Source organism: Microcaecilia unicolor, chromosome 1 (assembly GCF_901765095.1).
Source record: "Microcaecilia unicolor chromosome 1, aMicUni1.1, whole genome shotgun sequence".
Lineage (NCBI taxonomy): Eukaryota > Metazoa > Chordata > Amphibia > Gymnophiona > Siphonopidae > Microcaecilia > Microcaecilia unicolor.
Window position 1 is genome coordinate 579819367 of NC_044031.1, and position 23328 is coordinate 579842694.

At 47.3% G+C, this 23328-nt stretch overlaps 1 protein-coding gene across 1 annotated transcript in view; it reads left to right on the plus strand.

The window, feature by feature from the left end:
- The first annotated feature begins 5593 nt into the window (after nt 1–5593).
- FAM83A (family with sequence similarity 83 member A) overlaps nt 5594–23328 on the plus strand; it is a 60003-nt gene continuing 42268 nt past the window's right edge. Inside the window, exon 1 of the mRNA XM_030190209.1 lies at nt 5594–6124. Coding sequence (XP_030046069.1) covers nt 5654–6124 — 471 coding nt within the window. The 5' untranslated portion in view covers nt 5594–5653. The remainder of the gene's footprint in view (nt 6125–23328) is intronic.

Genomic DNA, 23328 nt, shown 5'->3' on the forward strand with positions numbered 1-23328 from the left:
GCTTACAACATTGCTTCTAGAAAAGCAGCTAACATTCTATTAAGAAATCACATGCTCCAACATTTATTGTCCTCAAATTCTACAATCTAAAATTTATTTGCACGATGGAGTTCCAAGCGCAGAGCTCTCCCCACTGTGGAAACCAGCCATGCACTGGAGCTCCGCAAGCACCGAGTCGTCTCTAGCTAACGGAAAATCACCTCTCTCCTATCCCACCTCCGCAGAGAGAAACTAGCAATCCCGTTCTTTAGTAGCTTTGCATCAGAAAGAGCAGAAAATAAAAAAAAAAGAAGAAGAAGAAGAAGAAACGCAGCTCTGTAGTTAGCTCCGTTAATCCCCCCCCCCTGATCTGTAAGAGAGTGACAGACACAGCAGCACTAGGACGCGCGGGGGCACTGCAGGATGGACAGAAGACTCAGGCAACGCTGCCCGCATGGTACAGACCTCATTCAGGCTCTCTTCCCCTCCCAAGCAACTGAAACGGAATAGACAGGCAAACAATGTAACGATTACATTTTGTTTTAGATAAACAAAATGTTTTCAAACGGAGGTGTTTCAGTTCGGACGCAAAATATACTGAAAGGCAAAAACTCATCAAATTTTAACTTGAACCCGTCGGACGGCTATGGGTGTCAATATAGCTAAGTGAAGTGCTAAAGCTTATTGAAATGTCAGTCGTTACAATTTCCTGTACTTTTGCAATAAGCTTAGAGATTCTCAGATGCCTAAAGAGAACTTGAGAGTTTAATTTAAGGGTTCCTCGCGGTGTACTTGGAATAAAATAGACCTGGCTTATGCTACAGTACTTAGTGTCCTCTATTTTCCGTTTCTGAGTACAAACTGTGATGGAGTTTTACAATAAATCTAACAATCCCTAGATATAGTTTTGGAAATGATTACTCTTAAAACTCAAAGGAGTCCTTTTATTAAGCTGCACGCCCTTACCGCAGCTTAAAATGGTACCGCTGGATGTGCCAGGCATCCCGCTGCAAGTTCCAAATTGGCGCATACTACCTGTACACTAAAAAATATTTTTACATTTTTGTTGGAGAGGGCATTAGCGCAGGATTACTGCATGAGCCGTTGGGGTGTGCTGGTAAATTGCTAACAGGGGGCTCTCTCTCACCAGCAAAGTAAAAGAGAATTCAGGAGGGGCCCAAGCCCACATTTTGGGATCCATTTGTTAAAGTAGCCATGGAGAACCGGCTCCCAAAATTCTTAAAAACTTAACAAACGGCTCTCGAGAGCCTGTGAGAGCCTGCTCCAGCACACCACTGCGTTACCACCTACAAAATGGGTGGAGGTAACAGCTGGTGTGGTAATTTTTTAAAAAGGCCCCATGTATGGTTATTAATAGAAAATCAGCCTTTTGTCTGGCTACGGTAAAAATGGCCTTAGCTGTGGAAGAAACCTGCATAAGTGCAAGCTAAGGCCACTTTTTACCGCAGCTTAGTAAAAGGACCCCAAAATTCCCACAATTTTACGGAGTTGAATTTTAGATTTGATTACTTTTAATTTCCAGATCCAAGTTCTAGGCATGTTATAATCAGGGGCATAGTTACCAGTGGGCCTGGGTCCACCCAGTTTGGCCTCGGGCCCACCCAGCAGAAGTTCACCCCTGAGCCCTGACATCGCTGGCTTGGGGGAGGGGGAGCAGACTGGCTCCGTTGAGAGCTCTCTTCTATGGGCAGTGATTCACACATGCTGCCTGCGCAAACCTGGAAGCCTCCCCTTTGCAGCATCCCCCCGCCAAACACAATTTCCTTTGTGTCTGGGCAGGTGGAATGCGACAGAAGTGAAGCTTCCGAGTTAGCGGCAGGCAGCATGTGGGAATCGCTGCTGCTGACCCATAGAAGAGAGGGAAGAGATGCTGCAGGTGATGAAGGAAGAGAAAGAGGGGGGAGAGTTTTGTGTTGGGTGGGAGAGGGGCAAAAGATGCTGCACAGGGGAGGAGAGTTGTGAGAGATGCTGCATTGGGGGGGGGGGAGAAGGGCGAGAGATGCTGCATGGGGGAAGAGGGGCAAGAGATGCTCCACAGGGGGAAGAGAGGGGTGAGAAATGTATGAGGGGAGAGAGGGGTGAGAGATGCTGCATGGAGGAGGGGCGAGAGGGAGAAATTTTGTATATGGGGTGGAGGGGAGTGATAAATACTGCATGGGGGAGGGGTAAGAGAAGGAGAAATATTGGACATAGAGGTGAAGGGGAGGGAAAGATGGTGCATGGGGATGGAGGGGAGGACAAAAGAGATAAAATCTTGTATATGGGGTGGAGGGGAGGGAGAGATGCACAGAGGGGAAGAGGGGTGAGAGAGGGAGAAATGCTGGACATAGGGGTTAAGGGGAGGGAAATATGGTACATGGGGGAGAGAGGGAGAAATGTTGGGACATGATAGTGGAGGGGAGGAATGGAGAGATGCTGCATGGGGGGAGAGATGGTGGACAGTGGGAGAGAGGCACAAATGTTGGACATGGCAGAGGAAGGGAGAGAATTCTGCACGGGAGGGAAGGGGAAGAGAGATGGTGGACAATGGGAGAGAGCAGGAGATGTAGGACATGTGGTTGGATGAGAGGCAGGGAGAGATGCACAGCAAGTGGAGAGGGGAGAGAGGGAGATGGGAGCAGATGGGAGTGATGGAGAGATGCCAGACAATGGGAGTGAGGGAAGAGAGGGAGAAATGCTGGACCATGGGGGACAGGGCAGGAGGGAAGAGAGAAGGGACAGGGAAATGTCAGACTGTGAGGGCGGGGAGGGAAGAAAGAGGGAACAGACACTGGGCTAGAAGGGTGGACGGAGGAAGACTCTGGGAATGGTGGAACCATGTGGGAAAGGCCAGGAGGGGGAGGAGAAGGGTGTCAAGGAAATGGATGAGAGCATAATGATTACAGAGGATAGAAATATGGTAATGGAGAGTAAATTAAAGATAAAAGGGAATGACTGGGGAAGGAATGAGTTGGGGAATGGGAGAGCTAGTGGATGAGAGAAGAAGATGGAAATCTGATAGGAGGTAGTGTTCTATTGTGGATTAAAAACTGGTTAAAAGATAGAAAACAGAGAGTAGGGTTAAATGGTCAGTGTTCTCAATGGAGAAGGGTAGTTAGTGGGGTTCCCCAGGGGTCTGTGCTGGGACCGCTGCTTTTTAACATATTTATAAATGACCTAGAGATGGAAGTAACTAGTGAGGTAATTATAACTATAACTACCTAATTACCCCTTTCTTCTTCCTCCTACCCTTACCTAACCTCGACACAATATTAAATGTATCTGTCACCCTGCAATGACTTTGCTAACAAAATATGTAAGCCACATTGAACCCGCAATGACTATGTTAACAAAACTATGTAAGCCACATTGAGCCTGCAAATAGGTGGGATAATGTGGGATACAAATGCAATAAATAAAAAAATAAAAATTGTGAAAAATTACAAGAGGACCTTACGAGACTGGGAGACTGGGCGTCTAAATGGCACATGACATTTAATGTGAGCAACTGCAAAGTGATGCATGTGGGAAAGAGGAACCCGAATTATAACTACATCATGCAAGGTTCCACGTTAGGAGTTAGGAGTCACGGACCAAGAAAGGGATCTAGGTGTTGTCGTTGATGATATATTGAAACCTTCTGCTCAGTGTGCTGCTGCGGCTAAGAAAGCAAATAGAATGTTAGGTATTATTAGGAAAGGAATGAAAAGAAAAAATGAGGATGTTATAATGCCTTTGTATTGCTCCATGGTGTGACTGCACCTCGAATATTGTGTTCAATTCTGGACGCCACATCTCAAAAAAGATATAGTGGAATTAGAAAAGGTGCAGAGAAGTTTGATGAAAATGATAAAGGGTTGGCCACTGTTGGAAACAGGATGCTGGGCCTGATGGACCTTTGGTCTTTCCCAGTATGGCAATACTTATGTACTTATGATAGGTAGCTGTAAAGTACAAAGGAGGAGAAGAGTGAGAAAGAAGGTGAAATTTGAGTTAATAGAGAGACGGAAAAGAAAAAAAAGAGGAAAAAGCTGAACGGGAATGATCAATATGTCAGAGGTAGGTGTAGTGAGGGAACAGACGGCAGAGAGGAGAAAAGGCAAATGAACAGCAGCAGCTTGAAGAAGAATTAGTAGATGACAGACAGGAAATTGGAACCAACATAATGGAAAAATAAAATGTCCAAAGATAGAAAAAAGCATTTTATTTTGAATGTTTTAAATGGAATATGTTAGCTTTGGGAAATGTGCATAGCAAATGTATTTGCGCTGTGTTCAGTAGAAAAGAAAATGCATTTCTGGCTTTATTTCTCCAGTGTTGTAGTACATGCTGTTTAACTTCTTGGGGTTCTCAATTCAATTTTTGTGTAAATATTTTTATTTCAAATTTGTGATCCCTTGTTCTGTATTTGGTGAGGGTCTGTTGGTGTGATGGTAACGGCAGGTGGGGAAATCGGAGGGGAGGAAGGGAGGAGGGGGGATCGGAGAGGGTGCCATCCTTTATTTTCTGACCTGTGCCAGAGTATGTCTAACACTGGCCATGACCCTTGCTATAAAGATGGTGGGGATCGCCAAGCATCCGCAGCTAAGGACCTCCTCCAAAAGCAGCCAGAACTCCCTTCTACCAAGCTCTGCAGTCGGCAACAGCATCCTTGAGCCACCAACAACCAAGCTTGCATGGGGTGCCGGCATCGGTTGCTTAGGGATGTTGCTGCTGCCTGGGAGTTCTGGCCACCTTTGGAGGAAGTCTTCATCTGACAGAGCTTAAGGATCCTCATTGGCTGAAGTATTTATATTTTGAGGTGGAGGTAAGGTGAGGCAGAGAAACTTTTGTGCCTACCCACTTTGGCCTCAGGCCTACTCAAAATTGGCTGTCTGGTTACCCCACCGGTTATAATTAAGAAACACCCTACCAGGTCGAGCAAAGATCCATAAAGCTCAGCATTGTACTCTGCACATTCCAGTTCATAAGTACATGGTAGGACCCCACACACTAAAAACGCTAGCGGGCCTTTGTAAAACGACCCCTTAGCCCTCCATGCCCCAGGTACACTTCGATTGTAAGCCCATTAGGGACAGTGCAAAGTACCTGTAATAGAAATTGTACACTGCTTAGGTCTATAAACAGCTGAAAATAAAAATAAAACATATTCTCCCCTGTTTTAATGTGCTTTGCCTATTGGGGGAGGGGGGAACCTGCATCTGAGTAACCGTTGAGCAACCACTACTCAATTCCCCTATCCTTGTTCCTTCTCACCCAGTACTTTCCTTGCCCTTGTCTTGTCTGTCTGTATTTTTAGATTGTAAGCTCTATCGAGCAGGGACTGTCTCTCTGTGTCAGGTGTTCAGCGGTGCGTGCGTCTGGTAGCGCTATACAAATGTTAATAATAATAATAATAATAGCCTGGAGAAAAAAAACTGATCAACCGAAGCCGCCGGGAACGCTTGACCCTAACAGGAGATGTTTCTCAGTGCTTAGAAAGTGAAAAATGAGTAAATCTGACAGCTGATTGCGAACTGACACCCTCCTGCAGGCAAGGTGTGGCACTATCCTGTACAGCAGCCCAAAACCAAAAAGGTCCTGAACTTTCTGTGCATTTGTAGCTGAGTCGTCGCAGGAGGAATTTGTGCTTCCAGTCAGGGCAGCGAGCGGTGGAGGGGGCGCAATCTGCACCATGAACCGATCGGGCCACATAGGCAAGATCAAGAAACGCCTGGAGGACGCCAAGAACCGGTGGGCTCGGCTGCCTAAGCTGGATTTCAGCTCCAACGAGAGCGCCCGGCTGGCCACCGATGCCCTCCTGGATGGTGGGGAGGAGGCTTACCGGCGGGTGCTGGGGGAGGAGGGCGAGGTGGAGTTTCTGTCCCCGACCGAGTCCCGCTTCATCCTGGACAACTGCCAGGTGCCCCGCTGCGCCCCGGACGCTCCGTCCCAGGACGATAACAAGAACAGCGCCTCCCCGCGGCTGTCCACCTGCTGCGACCCCCTGAAGTCGGAGGGCAGCGAGCCGCTGGAGCTGCCCGGCTGGCAGCCCACCGAGAAGCCCTACCTGAAGGACAAGGCCAGTGCCACCGTCTACTTCCAGGCAGAGAAGAGCAACAACATCAGGGAAACCGTCCGCCGCTGCATCCACAGGACCAGCCAGGTGGGGAGCCTTAGTGTACGCGGCGCTGTACGGGGCTGCTTAGGGCCGCGGCTCTCTGGCCTACGCGGTAAAGCCCTCTAGAGAATCAGATGTACTGAGCGTTTCGGAACTTGGCACACATCCTTTCCTAACTTTTTTCAGCCTGATATTTTTGAGATTTTTAGTACCCACAGGGAAAGCCTCCTTTTCGAAAATACCCTCCTAAAATGTAAGCCAAAATACTGAGAATAAAATGGAACTATTACAATAGTCCCTCCCCAAAGCCCCCAGTCCCGGTCCAAGTGACTAGAAAAATTAGTGCCACCATGTGAAATGAGTCGAGCAAAAACATTAAGGGGCCCTTTTACGAAGGCGCAGTGACGCTCTTGCACGGGTAGCATGTGCCAAATCAGTCCTACCGCCAGGCTAGCGCAGGCACCCGGCAGTAGTTCTGAGTTTGGCGCTCACAGCTTCCTGTGGCAGAAATTATTTTCCATTTTGTTCCCAGCTGTAATCAGCTGTCCATCGACATTGCTGTATGCTGCCCAATTGTCACCTGAGTGGTACAGGAGCCAGTGGCGTACCTAGGTTGGCTGCCACCCTACTACTACTACTATTTAGCATTTCTATAGCGCTACAAGGCGTACGCCCCCCCCCCCCCGTGCATCACCCCCTTCCCCTGAAGCACATAACTCACCTTCATCCTGAAGAGCATCATCCTCACCACCTGGGAGCGCACGGAGTAGTCATTCGGCTGTCGTCTCCGCCGGTCCCCTGCCCCGTAACAGGAAGTAACGTCAGAGGGTGCAGGGAACCAGCGGAGCCAACAGCCGTGTGACTGCTCCATGCACCCCTGGACTGCCCCCACCGCCCCGTCCTTAGTACGCTACTGGCGGGAAGCCTTACCGCCTTCTAAATAGGAGGCAGTAAGGGCTCAGTCAGTAAATGGCCATGCGCTAATTTTATTATTAGCGCATGGCCATTTAATGCTCCATTTTAAAAAAGAGACCTTTTCCCTGCCATGGTGGAAAGTGGCCTAGCACACGCCAATTTCTCACTCACACACACAAGGATTGACTCGGGCTGCACATACTGCAGCGGGACATGTTTATCCACTCCTACCCTAGCAGAGATAATATTTAACCATCTCTCTGACTTCACGTGCGGTGCAACTTTCTTCAAATCAATCACCTTACTTCATAATTCTTCCTACTTTCTTACCCATCTATATGTTACAACTTTGCCTTACCCTTCACTACCAATTCTAATGTTCTAGTACATTTTATTGTGTTGTCATTGCAAGTAGTATACCATGCCATACTTTGTATTGTTGTTGTTTGAATATTTTTACTGCTCTAATTGCCTCCTGCTCATGTTTGATCTATTCTTTCTGTACACCGCCTTGAGTGAATTCCTTAAAAAAGGCGGTAAATAAATCCTAATAAATAAATAAATAAAATTTCATACCGCAAGACTAGCGTGAGCCACTTTTTGCTGCAGCTTAGTAAAAGGGACCCTAAATACCTGTAAGATGATCACACATGTGCCTTTTGTAACTTTTATATAATTTTTGTTACACATGTAAGCTCTTTGAGCAGGGACTGTCTTTCTTCTATGTTTGTGCAGCGCTGTGTACGGTTTGTAGTGCTATAAAAATGCTAAATAGTAGTAGTAGTTTTCTCCAAAGGCTCCTAAGTCTAAGGGTAGACTCAGGACTATCATTAAACATGACTGGTGCTGAATAATCTCCCATTGCACCACCACAAAAAAATAGCTAATGCACAAAGGAAAGCTCAGGTTAGAGTAATTGCACTTACTATATACCCAGGGTGGTGTTCTTGGGTAACAATCACTATATCCCGGTATTAGTCTGCGTCTTGTTTAGCTATTCACTACCCCTTCCTTCCTTTTATGTCTTAGATGTTGTCCTGTTATTCTTTCCTCTCCTTTGTCCTCAATCCTGTAATTAATATTTACAGTTGTAATCTAGGCCTCCACTCATTTGATTTATTCTCCTCTGATTTGCTGTATATCATATAAATGTGATTATATAGGGATGCCCAATGATTTTTTTTGTTCCATTTTTTCTCTGGGAGTTTTTTTTTGTTTGGGTTTGTTGTTTGTTTGGGGTGGGTTTTTTTGTTTTTGCTGTTTTCGGGTTTCATTTCCTTCATTCCATTCTCAGTTTTAGCCTGTGCTGTTTGCAAATAAGTCATGCCAAAAAATATGAACCAAACAAAACTAAACAGAAAAAGAATGCTGTTGCTTTGTTTCATTTTGAAAAGAAACAAACTGGTTGCACTTATCATTTCATTACTTGTAAATGAGGGTGTCTGTGTGAGTCTGTGAGGCTTTCCCACTTCTATCTTCTCTCTCCAGATTTATTTATTTTTTTCTTGATTTTTTTGGTTGGTTGGGTGGTTGACTGGTAGGCAGGAAAGGTGGTTTGATGCCCTCTACAGGTTATTGTTGCTTTGTTATATGTCAAGTACATCAATATACGTAAAGGTAAATAATAAGACATTGTAGAATACAGCAGTACATGAAAAAGCACATGTATACAGCTTACTATGGGAAGGGAAAGGGAAACGGTACTTAAGGACTGAAGAGGAGGGAGGAGGAGAAAAGAGAAGAGCCTTGTGGTTGAGCCCAGGCTTTGGGCCTCATCCATTCTGGGCCAGATTCAGTAAATGGCTCTCAAAATTACTTAGAAGTATCTTTTGCCGCTTAGTACAGTGATTAGGCAACGAATGGGCAAATCACATTACGTTGAGAGTTAGCTTTCTTCAGTCTCGGTAGCAAGGAACCGAGACACAGGCCTCCCGATGAAGCTAGACGGTGAAATGGACAGCTCCGTTCAGCCAAAATCAGCTTTATCAAGATAAATCCTTCACCTTGCGTGAATTGTTATGGGTGTTGCTTTATGCCATATGCTGCTATACGTTATTATGTAGTAAAAATAACATTTTGGAAAGCGGACTGTTTTAGAAATTACCAGATTAAGCATGGTAGTTATAAATTGGTAAGTGGGATTGTTATGCACCTTTGAATAAGTGAATTATATAAATATTAAGAGGGTTTTTAGACCAATCATGGTGGAGGTTCTTCTACGTGTTCCATATTTGGGAGCTGTGAGAGCCACTGAGATCTTTTCCCTCGCCATAGGAAAATTATTGAAGCTCTAAAGTTTATCTATTATTATGCTGGAATTGGAATTGTATCGCACGAGGACTTATGCCTGCCTGGTGTAAATCCTGGCATCCAAGTTGGGCATGCAACCCTGGTATTCTATAATACTACCCCAAAATACTCACCCGCCCATGCCCCTCCCATGGCCGCACCCACTTTGGGGTTGCATGTGTGACACTTTAGGTGTGCAGTGTTACATAATAGCATGGAGGCAGATGCACGTGTAAGTCCGACTTAGTGCCAATTAACACCAGCAATTGATTGTTAACAGTTCATTAACTAATTAATTTGCACACCTATCTGCCCTGCGTGTCCAGCTTCCATATATGGGTGCCATATATAGAATCCAGGGATCTGCATCTAGAATGAAAATGCTTAGTACATAGGCCTCTTCATATCTTGTAACCCAGGACTGCAGGGACCTTAACTGGTACCCAGCGGCAAACTGGCAGTGGTTGGGGCCCCTGGACTGTAAGGGTCATCGGGGCCCCCCCAGTCACTGCCTGCCACCCCACTGCTGCACTGCTGCCCCACCGCTGCATCACCACTTCACCGCCACCCTACCACTGCACCGCTGTCCCCTCACGCACATCACAGCCCCCGCACTGCTTCAATTGCCGCCCCCCTCCCACACACTACAGACCCTTGTAAGTGGGTCCTACCTTGAAGGGCCCTGGTGGTCTTGTGGCTTCTTCAGGGGCGGGAAAGAATCCCAATCTTTCATGCCTCCTGCTGCTAGTGTGCCCGGGACCGGCACCGGCATGTTGTCAAAATGGCTGCCGAGACTTCCTGCGGCAGTTTCGCGAGTCTCGGCAGTCTTGCGAGACTGCTGCAGGAAGCCTTGGCAGCCATTTTTAAAACACGGTAGTGCCGGCCCCAGTTACACTAGCAGCAGCGGACAGAAAAGAGTGGAATTCTTTCCTGCCCCCCCCCCCCTCCCGAAGAAGCCACTAGACCACCAGGGCCCTTCAAGGCAGGACTTGTGGTGGCGGCAGGCAACTGGGCAGAGCCTCTGGGCCCTCTGGCACTGCCCGGTTGCCAGAAAGGTCAGTCTGCCTCTGCTTGTACCCAAGCAGGGAGTCCAGGGAGTACTCTAACCACAATCCCAGTTGGACAGAACAAATGGGTAGCCAAATCTATATCTCTATATCTATCACTTTCATGATTTATCTCATGGCCAGAGGGAGGGGATCATATGATCTTAACTCCTTGGCAATGAAGATAGAGTAAGCATAGAATCAGTGGTGTTCCTAGGCTGGCTGACACCCGGGGCGGATCGCCGTTGCGCCCCCCCCCCCCCCCCCCCGTAGCAGCACGGCCCCCCCGGCGAAATTATATCCCCCCGGGTGCAGCGCGAACCCCCCCCCCCCCGGGTGCATTTTTACCTGCTGGGGGGGGGGGGGGTGCCGCGCGCCTGTCGGCTCCGAGTCCGCTCGTTCCCTGCTGCTCCCTCTGTCCCGGAACAGGAAGTAACCTGTTGCACGCAGAGAGAGCAGCAGGGAGGAAACGAGCGGACTCAGCCAACAGGCGTGCAGCACCCCCCCAGCGGCGTGCACCCGGGGCGGACCACCCCCACCGCCCTCCCCTTGGTACGCCACTGCATAGAATAGGGAGATCCCTTACCAGGGACCTGGAAGGAGAGAGCCCGTAGTTAGCTAAATGAAAAAAATATGATCCAATTTAACACACTTGTAATTGCATAATACCAGTATTAACAACTAGCTGTCATCACCAAGTCATGAATGCCTCTGGATTTACATGTTTTGCCTAGTACACACTGCAGCAATGTTTTGTTCATGATCGATACAAAGCTGACTCACTGCAGCACAAGCAGGAGGTGCATTGCAAGCAGTGGCAAACTTAGGCCCAGATGCTAAAAACCTAGCACCAGCGGTAGGCGCAATTTAACCGGAACTGCATTCATGTTAATGTGCACAGCATGCATGAAACCCTCCAGTGCGTGTGCTGATCTGTGCCCTGAAGATCAGTGCAAATTGTATTTAAATACATAAAATAGGTTCCAAATCAGGGTGATTATGTATTCACGCCAATGCTCAGAAGACTCTGCCCTTAATGCTAAAAACACACTGCCAGGTTGGGGATGGTGTTCAGATTTTGAAGAAAGGATTTCTTCTGCATTTTTCACGTTAAGTTGTTGTTTTTTTTGGCTTCTTTTGAAAGGAGAAAGAAGCCTGTGTAGCCTGTACTGCTGATAGTGAGAAAAAAAAAAAACCTATGTCTGCGAGTCCAAGCAAAGCAGGCATTAGCGTCTGTTTTCTTGCGCTTTATTGTGAACATCTTAGGGGACTGCAAAAATTTAGGGGAGCGGCTTCTATTTTTTGGCACAGGGGAAAGTTATCAATGTGCTCTTGCATTTCCTGTTTTGCCTGGCACATGCACACAGGAGTTTCGTGGTAAGCACAGCTCTTGTGTGCACCAGTGGTGTAGCTATGTGGGGCCACGGGGGCCTGGGCCCCTGTAGATTTGGCCCTGGACCCCCTGCTGATGACCCTCTCGACCCCCCCTCCCGCCGCCAACCCTCTCCCGACGCTGCTGACACCGTCCGCTATCTTTGCTGTTGGGGGACCCCAACCCCCGCCAGCCGAGGTCCTCTTGTTCCGGCGCAAGGCTTCATTCTGTTTCTGTGAGTCTGACGGCCGACATCAGACTCACAAAAACAGAGCGAAGCCTTGCAGATCACCAGCGGCTGCGTTGCTGGCTGATTCTGTTTCTGTGACGTGCAGGACGTCAAACTCACAGAAACAGAACGAAGCCTTGCGCCGGAGGAAGAGGACCTCGGCTGGCGGGAGTTGGGGTCCCCCGCCATCAAAGGTAGGCAATGGCGGGGGAGGGTTGGTGGCGGGAGAGGGGGTCGAGAGGGTCGTCGGCAGGGGAGGGGTCAAAGTTGTTGTTGGTGGCGGCAGCGGCAGAGGGAGGCGGCGGTGGCGGGGGGGGGGGGGGCTAAAATGTGCCCCCTCACCTTGGGCTCTGGACCCCCCTCCCGCCAAAGTCTGGCTACGCCCCTGGTGTGCACACATCAGTCACGTTCCTCACCCTTGCTTTTGCTTTACCAGCGTGCATAAAATTTGCATCCCATTTGCTTTGGACATTGGGAGAGCTAGTTTTCAGTGCTGTTCTTGCACTATGGGATATGCGCTCTTGCCTCTAGTGCCGGAGTTTGAGCATCAGGTCTTTAGATTTCTTGGAGGCTGTTTTCTGCATCTTCATTCATGTTATTACTGATGTGTGACTGTATCCTATAAAGTTTGCTTTCCCACAGTTTTCTACCCATTTTCCAGCAGCTTGTGCCATGTGATGTGCTCTATCTGTGAGGCTTACTGATCGTTTTTTGTTGAATTTGATGTGATCTAATGACTCACCTTTCTGAACCCAGGCCCAGGAAGTTGGTCAGGTAGAGGAGGTGGAGACAGAGCGGCACATCAGTTGTCTCATAAGTTCCTGGCAGATGCAGTTCAATTAATACAAAATTTTAGCCATATAGGCTGTGTAGCCCAGTATGGCAGTCAGGGCCGTGCCTAGGGTCTCTGGCGCCCCCTTCAGACTATCAGTTGGCGGCGGCCCTCCCCCCCCCCCCATGAAAATGATCGCTCACCACTTGCCACACTGACAGGAATTGTCAGCAATATTCTTAGAAACAAATTGCTATACATTGCAAAATAAGATAGCAGATGTAAATTCTCAAAGTGGACATATTCCAAACGCTAAACATGAAAATAAAATGATTTTTTTCTACCTTTGTTGTCTGGTGACTTTCTTTTTCTGATCATGCTGGCCCAGTATCTGATCTATCCAGCAATTCCCCTCTCTCCCTGAGCCCTGCCCTGCAATCCATATCCATCCATGCCCATCTGTCCCCTGCCCCCTCCATTCATCCCTATCCAGCAATTCCCCTCTCTCCCTGAGCCCTGCCCTCCCAATCCATGCCCATCCATGCTCCTCTATCACCTGCCCCCTCCATTCATCCCTATCCAGCAATTCCCCTCTCTCCCTGAGCCCTGCCCTACAATCCATATCCATCCATGCCCATCTGTCCCCTCCATTCATCCCTATCCAGCAATTCCCCTCTCTCCCTGAGCCCTGCCCCTCCCATCCATGCTCCTCTGTCACCCTCCATTAATCCCTATCCAGAAATTCCCCTCTCTCCCTTCCATGACCCCCCTCGCATCCATGCTCCTCTCACTCCCATGTCCCATCATGTCCCAGTTGGCCTGGCCTGGCCCGCCCTCTTCTCCCCTCCCCCTTCGCATCCATGCTCTCGTCTCTCCCCTGCCCTCCCGCTCCCATTGTTCAACTGCCCGCCCTCTTCTCTCCCCCCAACATCCCTTTTCTTTTTTTTCTTTTTAAATTTACCTCCGTGGCAGTCCAGCAGCGCAGCGTCAGTGAAGGAGGTGGCGCTCCCGACGTCTCTAGCCTTCCCTTCGCTGTGTTCCGCCTTCTTCTGACGTCAAGGAAATGACGTCAGAAGAAGGGGGAACACAGCGAAGGGAAGGCTAGAGATGTCGGGAGCGCCGCCTCCTTCGCTGATGCTGCGCTGCTGGACCGCCACGGAGGTAAATTTAAAAAGAAAGAAAAGGGATGTTGGGGGGGGGGGGAGAAGAGGGCAGGAAGTTGAACAATGGGAGCGGGAAGGCGAGCGAGGTGAGCATGGTGTGGCAGCGCCCCCCAGAGGGAGGCGCCCCCCTGCCATGCTTACCTCGCTTACCGTGTTGGCACAGCCCTGATGGCAGTTCTTTCATTGTGTGGAGACTGAGCCAGCCTGCGCTCACAACCCTCACTCCATGCACGGGTGTCTAGAAGAGAAGGGGCTACCTCTGCTGTGAGCACAGGCTGACTTTCTCTCCACATTCACTTAGCCTGCAATTGATACCCAGGCTGGAAGTAGGCATAGACAACATAGGCAGCTGCCTAGGGCATCACATTTTGAAGGTACCAAATACATAGGCCAGAGAGAAATCTGCTCCCACCTCCTTAGAGCCATGTACATGTCGATTCAACGGGACAACGTTGTAGCACTATGGCCTTCCTCTCTCAGTTTCACTAAAACGAGCGTGCCGGATGTGAGGGGAAGAGAGAGCAGGACAGGAAATGCGGTGGCACCCCCGCCAGCCAAACCAGGGGCACAGATCCAATTTGGGAGGCCCAAGCCCCCATGGCCTCCCGTAGCTATGCCACTGGCGCTAACCGTGATATTCAGTGGCACTTAGGCAGTTAAGTGGCACTGAATATTAGTGGCTGGCCCCGCCCAAGTGATTTAACCAGTCAGTGGCCGACTAAATTGCTTTGAATATCGGGTCCAGAATGTTTAATATTTGTAAGATTTATGTTTATCATTCATTGCAGAGAACAGGTGAGTTGCTTATATTGATGGCATACCAGAATTTTAAATGAAATGCAAGCTACTATGTACATATGCCCCCCTCCACACACACAAACATCCATCCCCAATGTGTGTGTGTGTGGGAGGGGGGAGCTGCAGATTGATGAATGGGATGGGGATAAACTTTGTCCCCATTTCATTCTCTACTTTGAAGGCTACGACCTTCGCATACAAAAGCACACAGTTTTGGAATGCGCTACCCAAGACCCTGAAAACAATGAACAATTTAACCAGCTTCCGCAAAGCTCTGAAAACACACCTCTTTAACAAAGCTTACAAAAGTCACCCTCAATGATTCAAATCATCCCCCAATCCACCAAAACACACTTAAAACACTTCTCACACAACCTACCCAACATTCACCCATCTAAATCCTCTTCTACCTCAGCTTATGATCAACTGTATTTAAATCATGTCTTGACTGTATCATAACCTTACTCTGTAAGCCACATTGAGCCTGCAAAAAGGTGGGATAATGTGGGGTACAAATGCAATAAATAAATCAATCAATCAATCAGACAGTTTTTTTATTTAAATTTTGCTCACACCTTCAGTAGTAGCTCAAGGTGAGTTACATTCAAGGACACTCGCTATTTCTCTGTCCCAGGAGGGCTCACAATCTAAGTTTGTACCTGAGGCAATGGAGGGTTAAGTGACTTGCCCAAGATCACAAGGAGCAGCAGTGGGATTTGAACTGGCTCTGGATTGCAAGACCGGTGCTCTAACCACTAGGCCACTCCTCCACACCATGGTTCAATAATGCAGAGGATGATGTTTTCTTTTTTTTGGAAAAACAAGCACAAGCCCTGGCCACAACTGGCAAAATTTGCATAGGGGATCCTCTGCATTCCTGCTATCAGCACATCTTCTAAGAAGACATTTTCTATTGCAGGAAGGACTGTGGAAGACAGGAGAGCCAGACTGCATCATGAGATTGTTGATGACTTATTATTCATCCCCAGATTTAAAAAAATTATAACAGTGCTTCATAGGGCATATTTCACTTCTGCTAAGGCATACAGAGCGGGTTTTATTTTGTACCCCTGGACATTTTAATAGGGTTTATTAAGGTCCCTTGGGGTAGTAGGAATCAGCTATTGTTGGGGTTGGAAGGGTACAGAGAGTGTGTGTGTGTATGGGGGGAGGGTTATTATAGTTGCTCATTGTTATTATTGTGTTCTATTTGTGATTTATAGACAACAGTTGTACAAAACATTGTTCCTTTTTATACTTTAATAAAAAGATTTAAATATACAATCATAAGTGTTCAAGGCTTCTCCATATGAGGACAGAGCTCACGTGGGGGGCTTGGAGAGAGGGCCTGTGGGGATGGAGCAGGGACGGGGACAGAGTCTGCAGGGACAGGGACAAACTTTGGCCCCATGTCATTCTCTACTGCAGATGTAGATCCCCTCCCAAGTATCAGTGAAGATCTACCTTTAGACCTTTAGGGTTTACACTCTTGGACTAGAATAAAGAGTCTGCACCTACTGACTCATGTTCCAACTCTACTGAAATCAATCTTCTCCAGTTGGCAAGTTGAGTATTTGCTTGCTGAAGAAACTGCGTCTCCGTTCACACCGAACACACGCAATCTCTTTGCTTCTCTATTGTCCTAATGAAAAGGCCCTGGAAGTTCCTATACTGCAGAGGACACTCTTTGGCAGAACTTCAATAACTCAACTCTGCTCTTTAATAGAACAGTCTCCTATCCTTTCCCTTTTATCTGAGCACCGACCTGAACATGTATACTTTCAAGGAAAGGAGAAACAGGGGTGACATGATACAGACATTCAAATATTTGAAAGGTATTAATCCGCAAACGAACCTTTTCCGGACGGGAAGGCGGTAGAACTAGAGGACATGAATTGAGGTTGAAGGGGGGCAGACTCAGGAGTAATGTCAGGAAGTATATTTTTACGGAAAGGGTGGTAGATACATGGAATGGTCTCCTACGGGAGGTGGTGGAGATGAAAACTGTAATGGAATTCAAACGTGCATGGGATAAACACAAAGGAATCCTGTTTAGAAGGAATGGATCTACAGAATCTTAGCAGAGATTGGGTGGCAACGCCAGTATTTGAAGAGTAAAACCGGTGCAGGGCAAACTTCTACGGTCTGTGCCCTGATCGTGATTGAATAGATATGGATGGGCTGGAGTGTAAATTTTAAGGGGCTTCAACGATAGCTTCAGAACTTTTAGTACAGGAACAGTGCTGGGCAGACTTTTACGGTCTGTGCCCTGAGAAAGGCAGGGACAAATCAAACTCGGGTATGCATATAAAGTATTACATACCATGTAGAATGAGTTTATCTTGTTGGGCAGACTGGATGGACTGTTCAGGTCTTTATCTGCCGTCATTTACTATGTTACTACTATGTGAGTAGTAACTCCTCTTCTCGCTGGCAGTGTCACACCTTTCAGGTACGGGGTTAAACTTGCCAAAAGAGTCAGGAGAAGAAATCACAGTTGAGTGGTTTCTTGATACCTTCTGGCAACCCAGTTGGAATTCTCTCACTACAGGCTAGAAGTTTTTCCTACCTGGAAAATTCAAAGAGCAAGGAGTTATGGTCCACACATAGAAAACTCACTCTTTTATGCCCATGACCTTAGGACGTTAGAGAAGAAGGATAGACATGAGAAGTTCTTCACTCTCCTAAAACCTTTAAACGCTGGATCTGAGCGGGGGGGGGGGGGGGGGGGTGGAGGTGGCAGAGAACAGCCGCAGTCACAACAAAACAGGTCCTGACAGCCACAGTCTCAAAGAGCCAACAGCACTTTAAACACATTGTCATCACATCTTTCATTTGTACAAATAAAAAAAAAAACCCATGAGTTTAAAAGCATAAACATAAACCATTGTGAAAAGCAGTACTTAGAGCAGCTGTTTGACATAGCTTCCTTACCTACACCTCTGTCTGGTCCTAAGTCACTAGTTTTCAGCTTTTTCCTAAGCAGGGGAGTAGCCAGACACCCAATTTTGGGTGGGCCTGGGCCCAAGATGGGTGGGCAGAACCCCGCCCCATCCCACAGGTGATTTGGTCTCTCCTGCATGCCATATGGTCTCTCAAACATCCCCCCTCTCTCGCATCTTTTTTTTTTTTAATTCTTATTTATTGCAATCCAAACTTAGTCAATTTACAATCAAAATGAGACAATGTAATACAAAAGACAGACAGTGTCTGGCTTGCATGCTTTTAAAGTTTATCCCCGCTTATCTCCCCCCCCCCCCCCCCCCATCTCTCGCATCTTTTAAATAGCAGATTTTCACTAGCGGCGAGCAGCAATTAATGCACGCTGCTCATGTTGGCCCCACAGCCTTCCTAGTGATGCAACTTCCTGTTTCCGCATAGGCGGGAGTACATCAGAGGGAAGGCTGTAAGGGCAGTGCGAGCAGTATGTATCAGTCACTGCTTGCTGCAGGCGAAGATCTGCTATTTACAAGGTATGCAGGAGGAACAGTTGATGGGAGTTTTCAGCTGGTGGGACTTGGGAATCTCTGCCAGCCACATCATAAGTGTGCTGCTACTGGGTGGGCCTGGGCCCACCTAGGCCCACCCTTGGCTACGCCACTGTTCCTAAGGCTAAGTTTCTCCTGGGCCAAAGGGGTTTTTTAAATTAGGACATTTAAGATTAAGAATTAACGCCTTGACAAGAGGGTTGGGTGGTAATGGGAAAAGTAAACTATGAGATATGGCATTGTTATTTGAATTGTAACTCGCCTTGGTTTTATTTGGTGAGGCGCTGATATCACATATTGTAAAAGTAAAGTAAATAGGGAGGGTGATGAAATTTTGTGCACTCTCCGCTTCCCTCTGCCAGCCACAGTTATCAGAAGTGTTTAACAAACTGTAGCACTTCTTTAATTAAGTTTTACCTTTCTGCTTTAACACCCTCATAACCCATCCTTTCCTCCACTCCCTGTGGAGATAACAGACTTTCCCAGGAGAATTGGTGCATTGTGTTAGGATTGCCTTGGGAGAAAATTACAGAAGGGATTGTTGTTGCTGAGAAACCTGGTAATCTCAGGAGGGAGGGAAACAAGAAGGTGGGAGAGGAAGATATGTGGTATGAGGAGAAAGAAAAGCCTCAGGAGATTGTGGGAAACCACAAAGAATAAAGGGAGTGAAGGAGGGGAGGGGCAGAGCAGGGATAGGGAAAAGAGGGGAGAGAGGAGAGGAGAGGTAACAGAAGGCGACATAAAAAGAGAAAACATGAAGAGGCATGAGGCAGGAAGGGATAGGAGCAGAGGGGAGCCAGAGGCAACAGCAGGGAGTCAGAAGAGACAGAGAGCAGAGGAGAGCCAAGGGGAAGGAAGGGGAGAGGAGAGGGACAGGGGAGCTATAGGGAAGAGGGAAGAAGGACAAAAGGGAATAAAAGAAGGTAAAGGAAGGGGGTGTGAGGGAAATGGAGCTGGAAAGAGTCAAGGAAAAGGGGTTATAGAGGACTAGGATAGATAACTGTTTAGGAGATTATAGACAGAAGAGGAAAGACTGGGATGAGGAATGAAATGGAAGATAGAAAGGTGAGGTAAAAAATGTATGGGTGCAAAAGAAATGAGATGTGAAGTACTGATAGATGGAAGAAAGAGATGGGAGATGTGGTGAGCAAGAAAAACACTGTCAGCTGAGAAGGAGATGGTGAGGTGAAAAAAGAACACTTAATTACTATGAATGGCTGGAAAATTAATCCACTCAATATGGCAAAACTGCAACCCAAAAATGGATTAAAAAGGTTCACACAAAAAAATCAATCTATCAATCAACTCACTTAAAGACCTCAGAAGTCACAAAGAGTTTTTACCCACCCAGTGCTCATGTGCCTCTCCTGTCCAAACCACTACCATTGCAGAATTCGTAGAAAATTCTCTGTACTATTCACAGCACAGTCCACTCTGGTAACCTCCTGAAGGGCTGCTCTTATGAATGGCTCCCATGGGGGGGGGGGGGGGGGGGTGAGATTTGTCTCCTGGAATATGGGGGGCATCACTTCCCCAATTAAGCAGCCCAAACTTTTGACTGTCTTGAACCATCTGAAAGCTGATGTGGTCTGTATTCAGGAAACAAAGCTCTCAGCCGTGCAACATCAAAACCTTTTGGGTGGAGGAGGTGTTTAGCACTTCCTCTGAGGGGCGCCATGGAGGAGTTGCAATCCTGTTCCTTAAGTCTCTAGTGTACTCAGCCTCTGTGTTGGCCCAAGATGGAGACGGTGGCTATTAAATGCTATGCCTTGCTTTGTAGGGTCATACTTATGTACTGCTAATCCTCTATGGACCCAACACCTATGATGCTCAATTTTTTGGACGTTTGGTGTGCCTTTGCACTCCTTATGTTGGAGACACTGGCGGTCCCCCTCTTATTTGTATCACGATGGGGACTTCTGGACCTACTTGCAGAATAAATGGAAGGAATATTGCATGTTGAATGCTCAACATCAGACTGATCCACAATTATTTTGGGAATTCGCACAAGCGGTATTACGTGGTGATATTATAGCTTACACTGGCACTCACACTAAACTGCTTAATGCTGCTATCACTAACTTAGAGTGTGCTTTAAAAGGCCCACAGGGCTTATGCTGGAGCCCTGACAGCAGCTCACAAAGATCAGTATTTAGCCACCCAAGCTGCCTTGAATTCCTTACTACATGCTCTGGCCTATAAGTCATTTATGGAATTTAAATATAGGTATTATAGATATGGGAACAAATCCGGGAGCCTATTGACTACCTTTCATGGGACTTGGCGCCATTGTCCCCCCCCCCCCCCCCCCCCCCGTCTTTACTCTTCAGCAGGAGGATGACAGTTCTCACATCTAAAAGTGAGGAGATAGCTACTGAGTGTGCATTACTTTGAGACAATGTATCGGGCAGGGGCCAGTTTTGACCCAGAACAGACTGAGAACTATTTGATTCAGACAGGCCTTTTGAAGCTCTCAGTAGAGGCTTAGGAGTGTCTTAATAGGCCTTTTCAGGTCAAAGAGCTTCAAGTGGCTATTGGTAGACTGTGGGCTGGGACTGCACCAGGCATTGATGGATTCTCTAATGAATTTTACAAGCTTTTGGGAGGCCCCTGTGTGCCAGTGAGGCCTTGATCACTTTGCTCCTAAAACCAGATAAACCAGGGGATGATCCCAATTCCTATCGGCCCATTTTCCTTATAAATGTTCACATGAGGCTACTCTCCTGAATACTGGCAGACTGTTTATCGGTTTGCTTACCGATGGTGGCGGGGGGGGATCAAATGGGTTTGTTAAGGGGTGCCAATCAGTACAAAATGTACACAAGGCATTAATGGCCTTGGCACATTGCCAACTGTGGGGGACCCCTGCATTGTTGGCCAGCATAGACGCTTCTAAAACCTTTGATAGGATTACTTGGCCCTTTTTATTTAAAACTTTGAATTATGTGGGCACTCGTGGTTGATTCTTTCAGGCAGTGCAGGTCTTATACGTTAGCCCCATGTCTTCTTTATTGGTGAATGGAGTTTGCACTCAAGCTTTTCCCATAGAGCGAGGGATGAGGCAGAGTTGCCTCTTTTCCCCTTTGCTTTTTGTTCTGCCACTGGAGCCCCTTCTCTGTACTTTGACGGGCTGTGGGGAGGTGATGGGTGTTAGAGTGGTCAGTTTTGAATGTAAAACCTTGGCCTTTGCGGATGATCTACTCCTCTCTGACCCATGGGGTCTCTCCTGACGGCAATAGCTGCTGGGAGAATATGGCTTTCTGTCAGGCTTTCAATTGAACCTTGCTAAATCCTATGCCCTGCCTGTGCTTCCCTCGGTTCGCTCAGGTTGGAAGGGCCCTTTTCCTTTGCAGTGAGTAGATGTTAGCATCAAATACTTACGGGTGCATCTCCCTGCAGATCTCACCTGACTCTATGTTCTTAATGTGGGGCCCCTGTTGGTGGAAACCAAGTCCCCTCTTACTACTGGGTAGAATTAGCTTATTTAATATGTTTTTGGCTCCCAGATGGCTGTATGTATTTTGGTCAATTCTTATGAATCTTATTGGTCAATTCTTATGTTGGCTGTATGTATTTTAAATGCTGCCTCTGCATCTGAAGGTCTGGGATGAGCGATGAATTTCTATTGTGGTCCAACAGTTCTTGTGGAGGGAGAGGCACCCATGGCTTCCTTTGTGGATTCTAACTCTGCCTCATCAGTGGGGGTGGGGGGGCTGGGTCTTCTCAGCCTCCGCTACCTCAATATAGCCTGCAATATGAGGCATCTCATTGACTGTTTTTGGCGGACAGAATACTTCACCTGTACTGCACTGGAATCAGTGTCCCTAGGTAATCTCCACTTCAGTGCTTATTTGCATTTTCCTCCAGTGACTCTTCCTGCTATTCCATGGCAGTATGTACATGTTTGACCCCCGCGTACAGCATGATGCTGGCTATGAAAGTTCCACCATTTCAACCCTAAGGTCACCCCACTGCTGCCTCTTTGACTCAACCTAGCATTTTCTCCTGGCACTGATTCCATGCTTTTTGCACTCTGGGAGTCCAAGGGCATATACTTCCTCCATCAACTTCTACAAGAGGATAGCACTCTAAAATCTTTTGCGTCTTTACAGGAGGAGTTTAATTTTCCGGGGACGGCGGCCTTTTCCTACTTGCAGCTTTGCCACTATATGGATACTCTGGATTCTGCTAAGCTCACGGGGGTGGTTTATGAGACTTTGAATGAGCCATTGACTTTCGAATCCCAGTAGAAGGTCCCTTTGAGATTTCATCACTATTATCTCAAGGATTCAGCACCTCCTCCAATTTTGCTCATTTGGAACAGGCATGGGCAACAGATTTGGGCTTCTCCATACCAGATGGCTGCTTGCTGTGAGGACTGACCAGCATCAGCAACCTCATGGATCATGTACCTTTTTGGGAGCTACAGTATAAAATGAACATGAGGCTTTATTATTCACCTCGCCAAGCATACCTCATGCGGATTGCCCAGTTGGCAGCTTGCCCTCGTTGTGGCCACACAGATGTGTCCCTTGGTCACATGTTGTGGAATTGTCTGAGGGTTCAGACTTTGTGGAGACAAGTGTTCTGCTTCATCTCTAGCCTCTGGATGCAGACTATCTCAGTGCCCCCCCCCCACCCCCCCCCCCCCCCCCGTTTCATCCCTGATTTGCAGGATTCCTAGTGTAACTTTGTTTTGTAGGCATTAATCGCACCTTTAGAAGGTGCAGTATCATTAATCCACTGAGTGCAATACCTGGAGACACTGATTCTTGAGCTGAAACCAGACTATAAAAGTAAATATAGTCCACACTCTATTTACAACCTAGAGTAATTTTACTGACAAAAGGGGAAATAAGTCAACCACATTGTAGAAAGTGTAGAATGTTACAAAGAAAAAGCCTATACATTTTACAATTTCTAGTCTTCAGCAATTATCCTTTTCTAAAATGGGAAAACACTATAAAGTCCATGAACCAAACCAAACTCAAGCATCTTGCACAATCATTGAAGGAAACCCGGACTTCCCATTGTTCCCGCTGGAACCCTAACCTCTTTAGCCTTTCCTCATATGAGAGTTGTTTCATCGCCATATTCATTTTGGTTGCCCTTCTTTGACCCCAGGAAAACTCAAGAAAGTCCTCTTATCCCTCTTCACACACACATAAATTACTTCC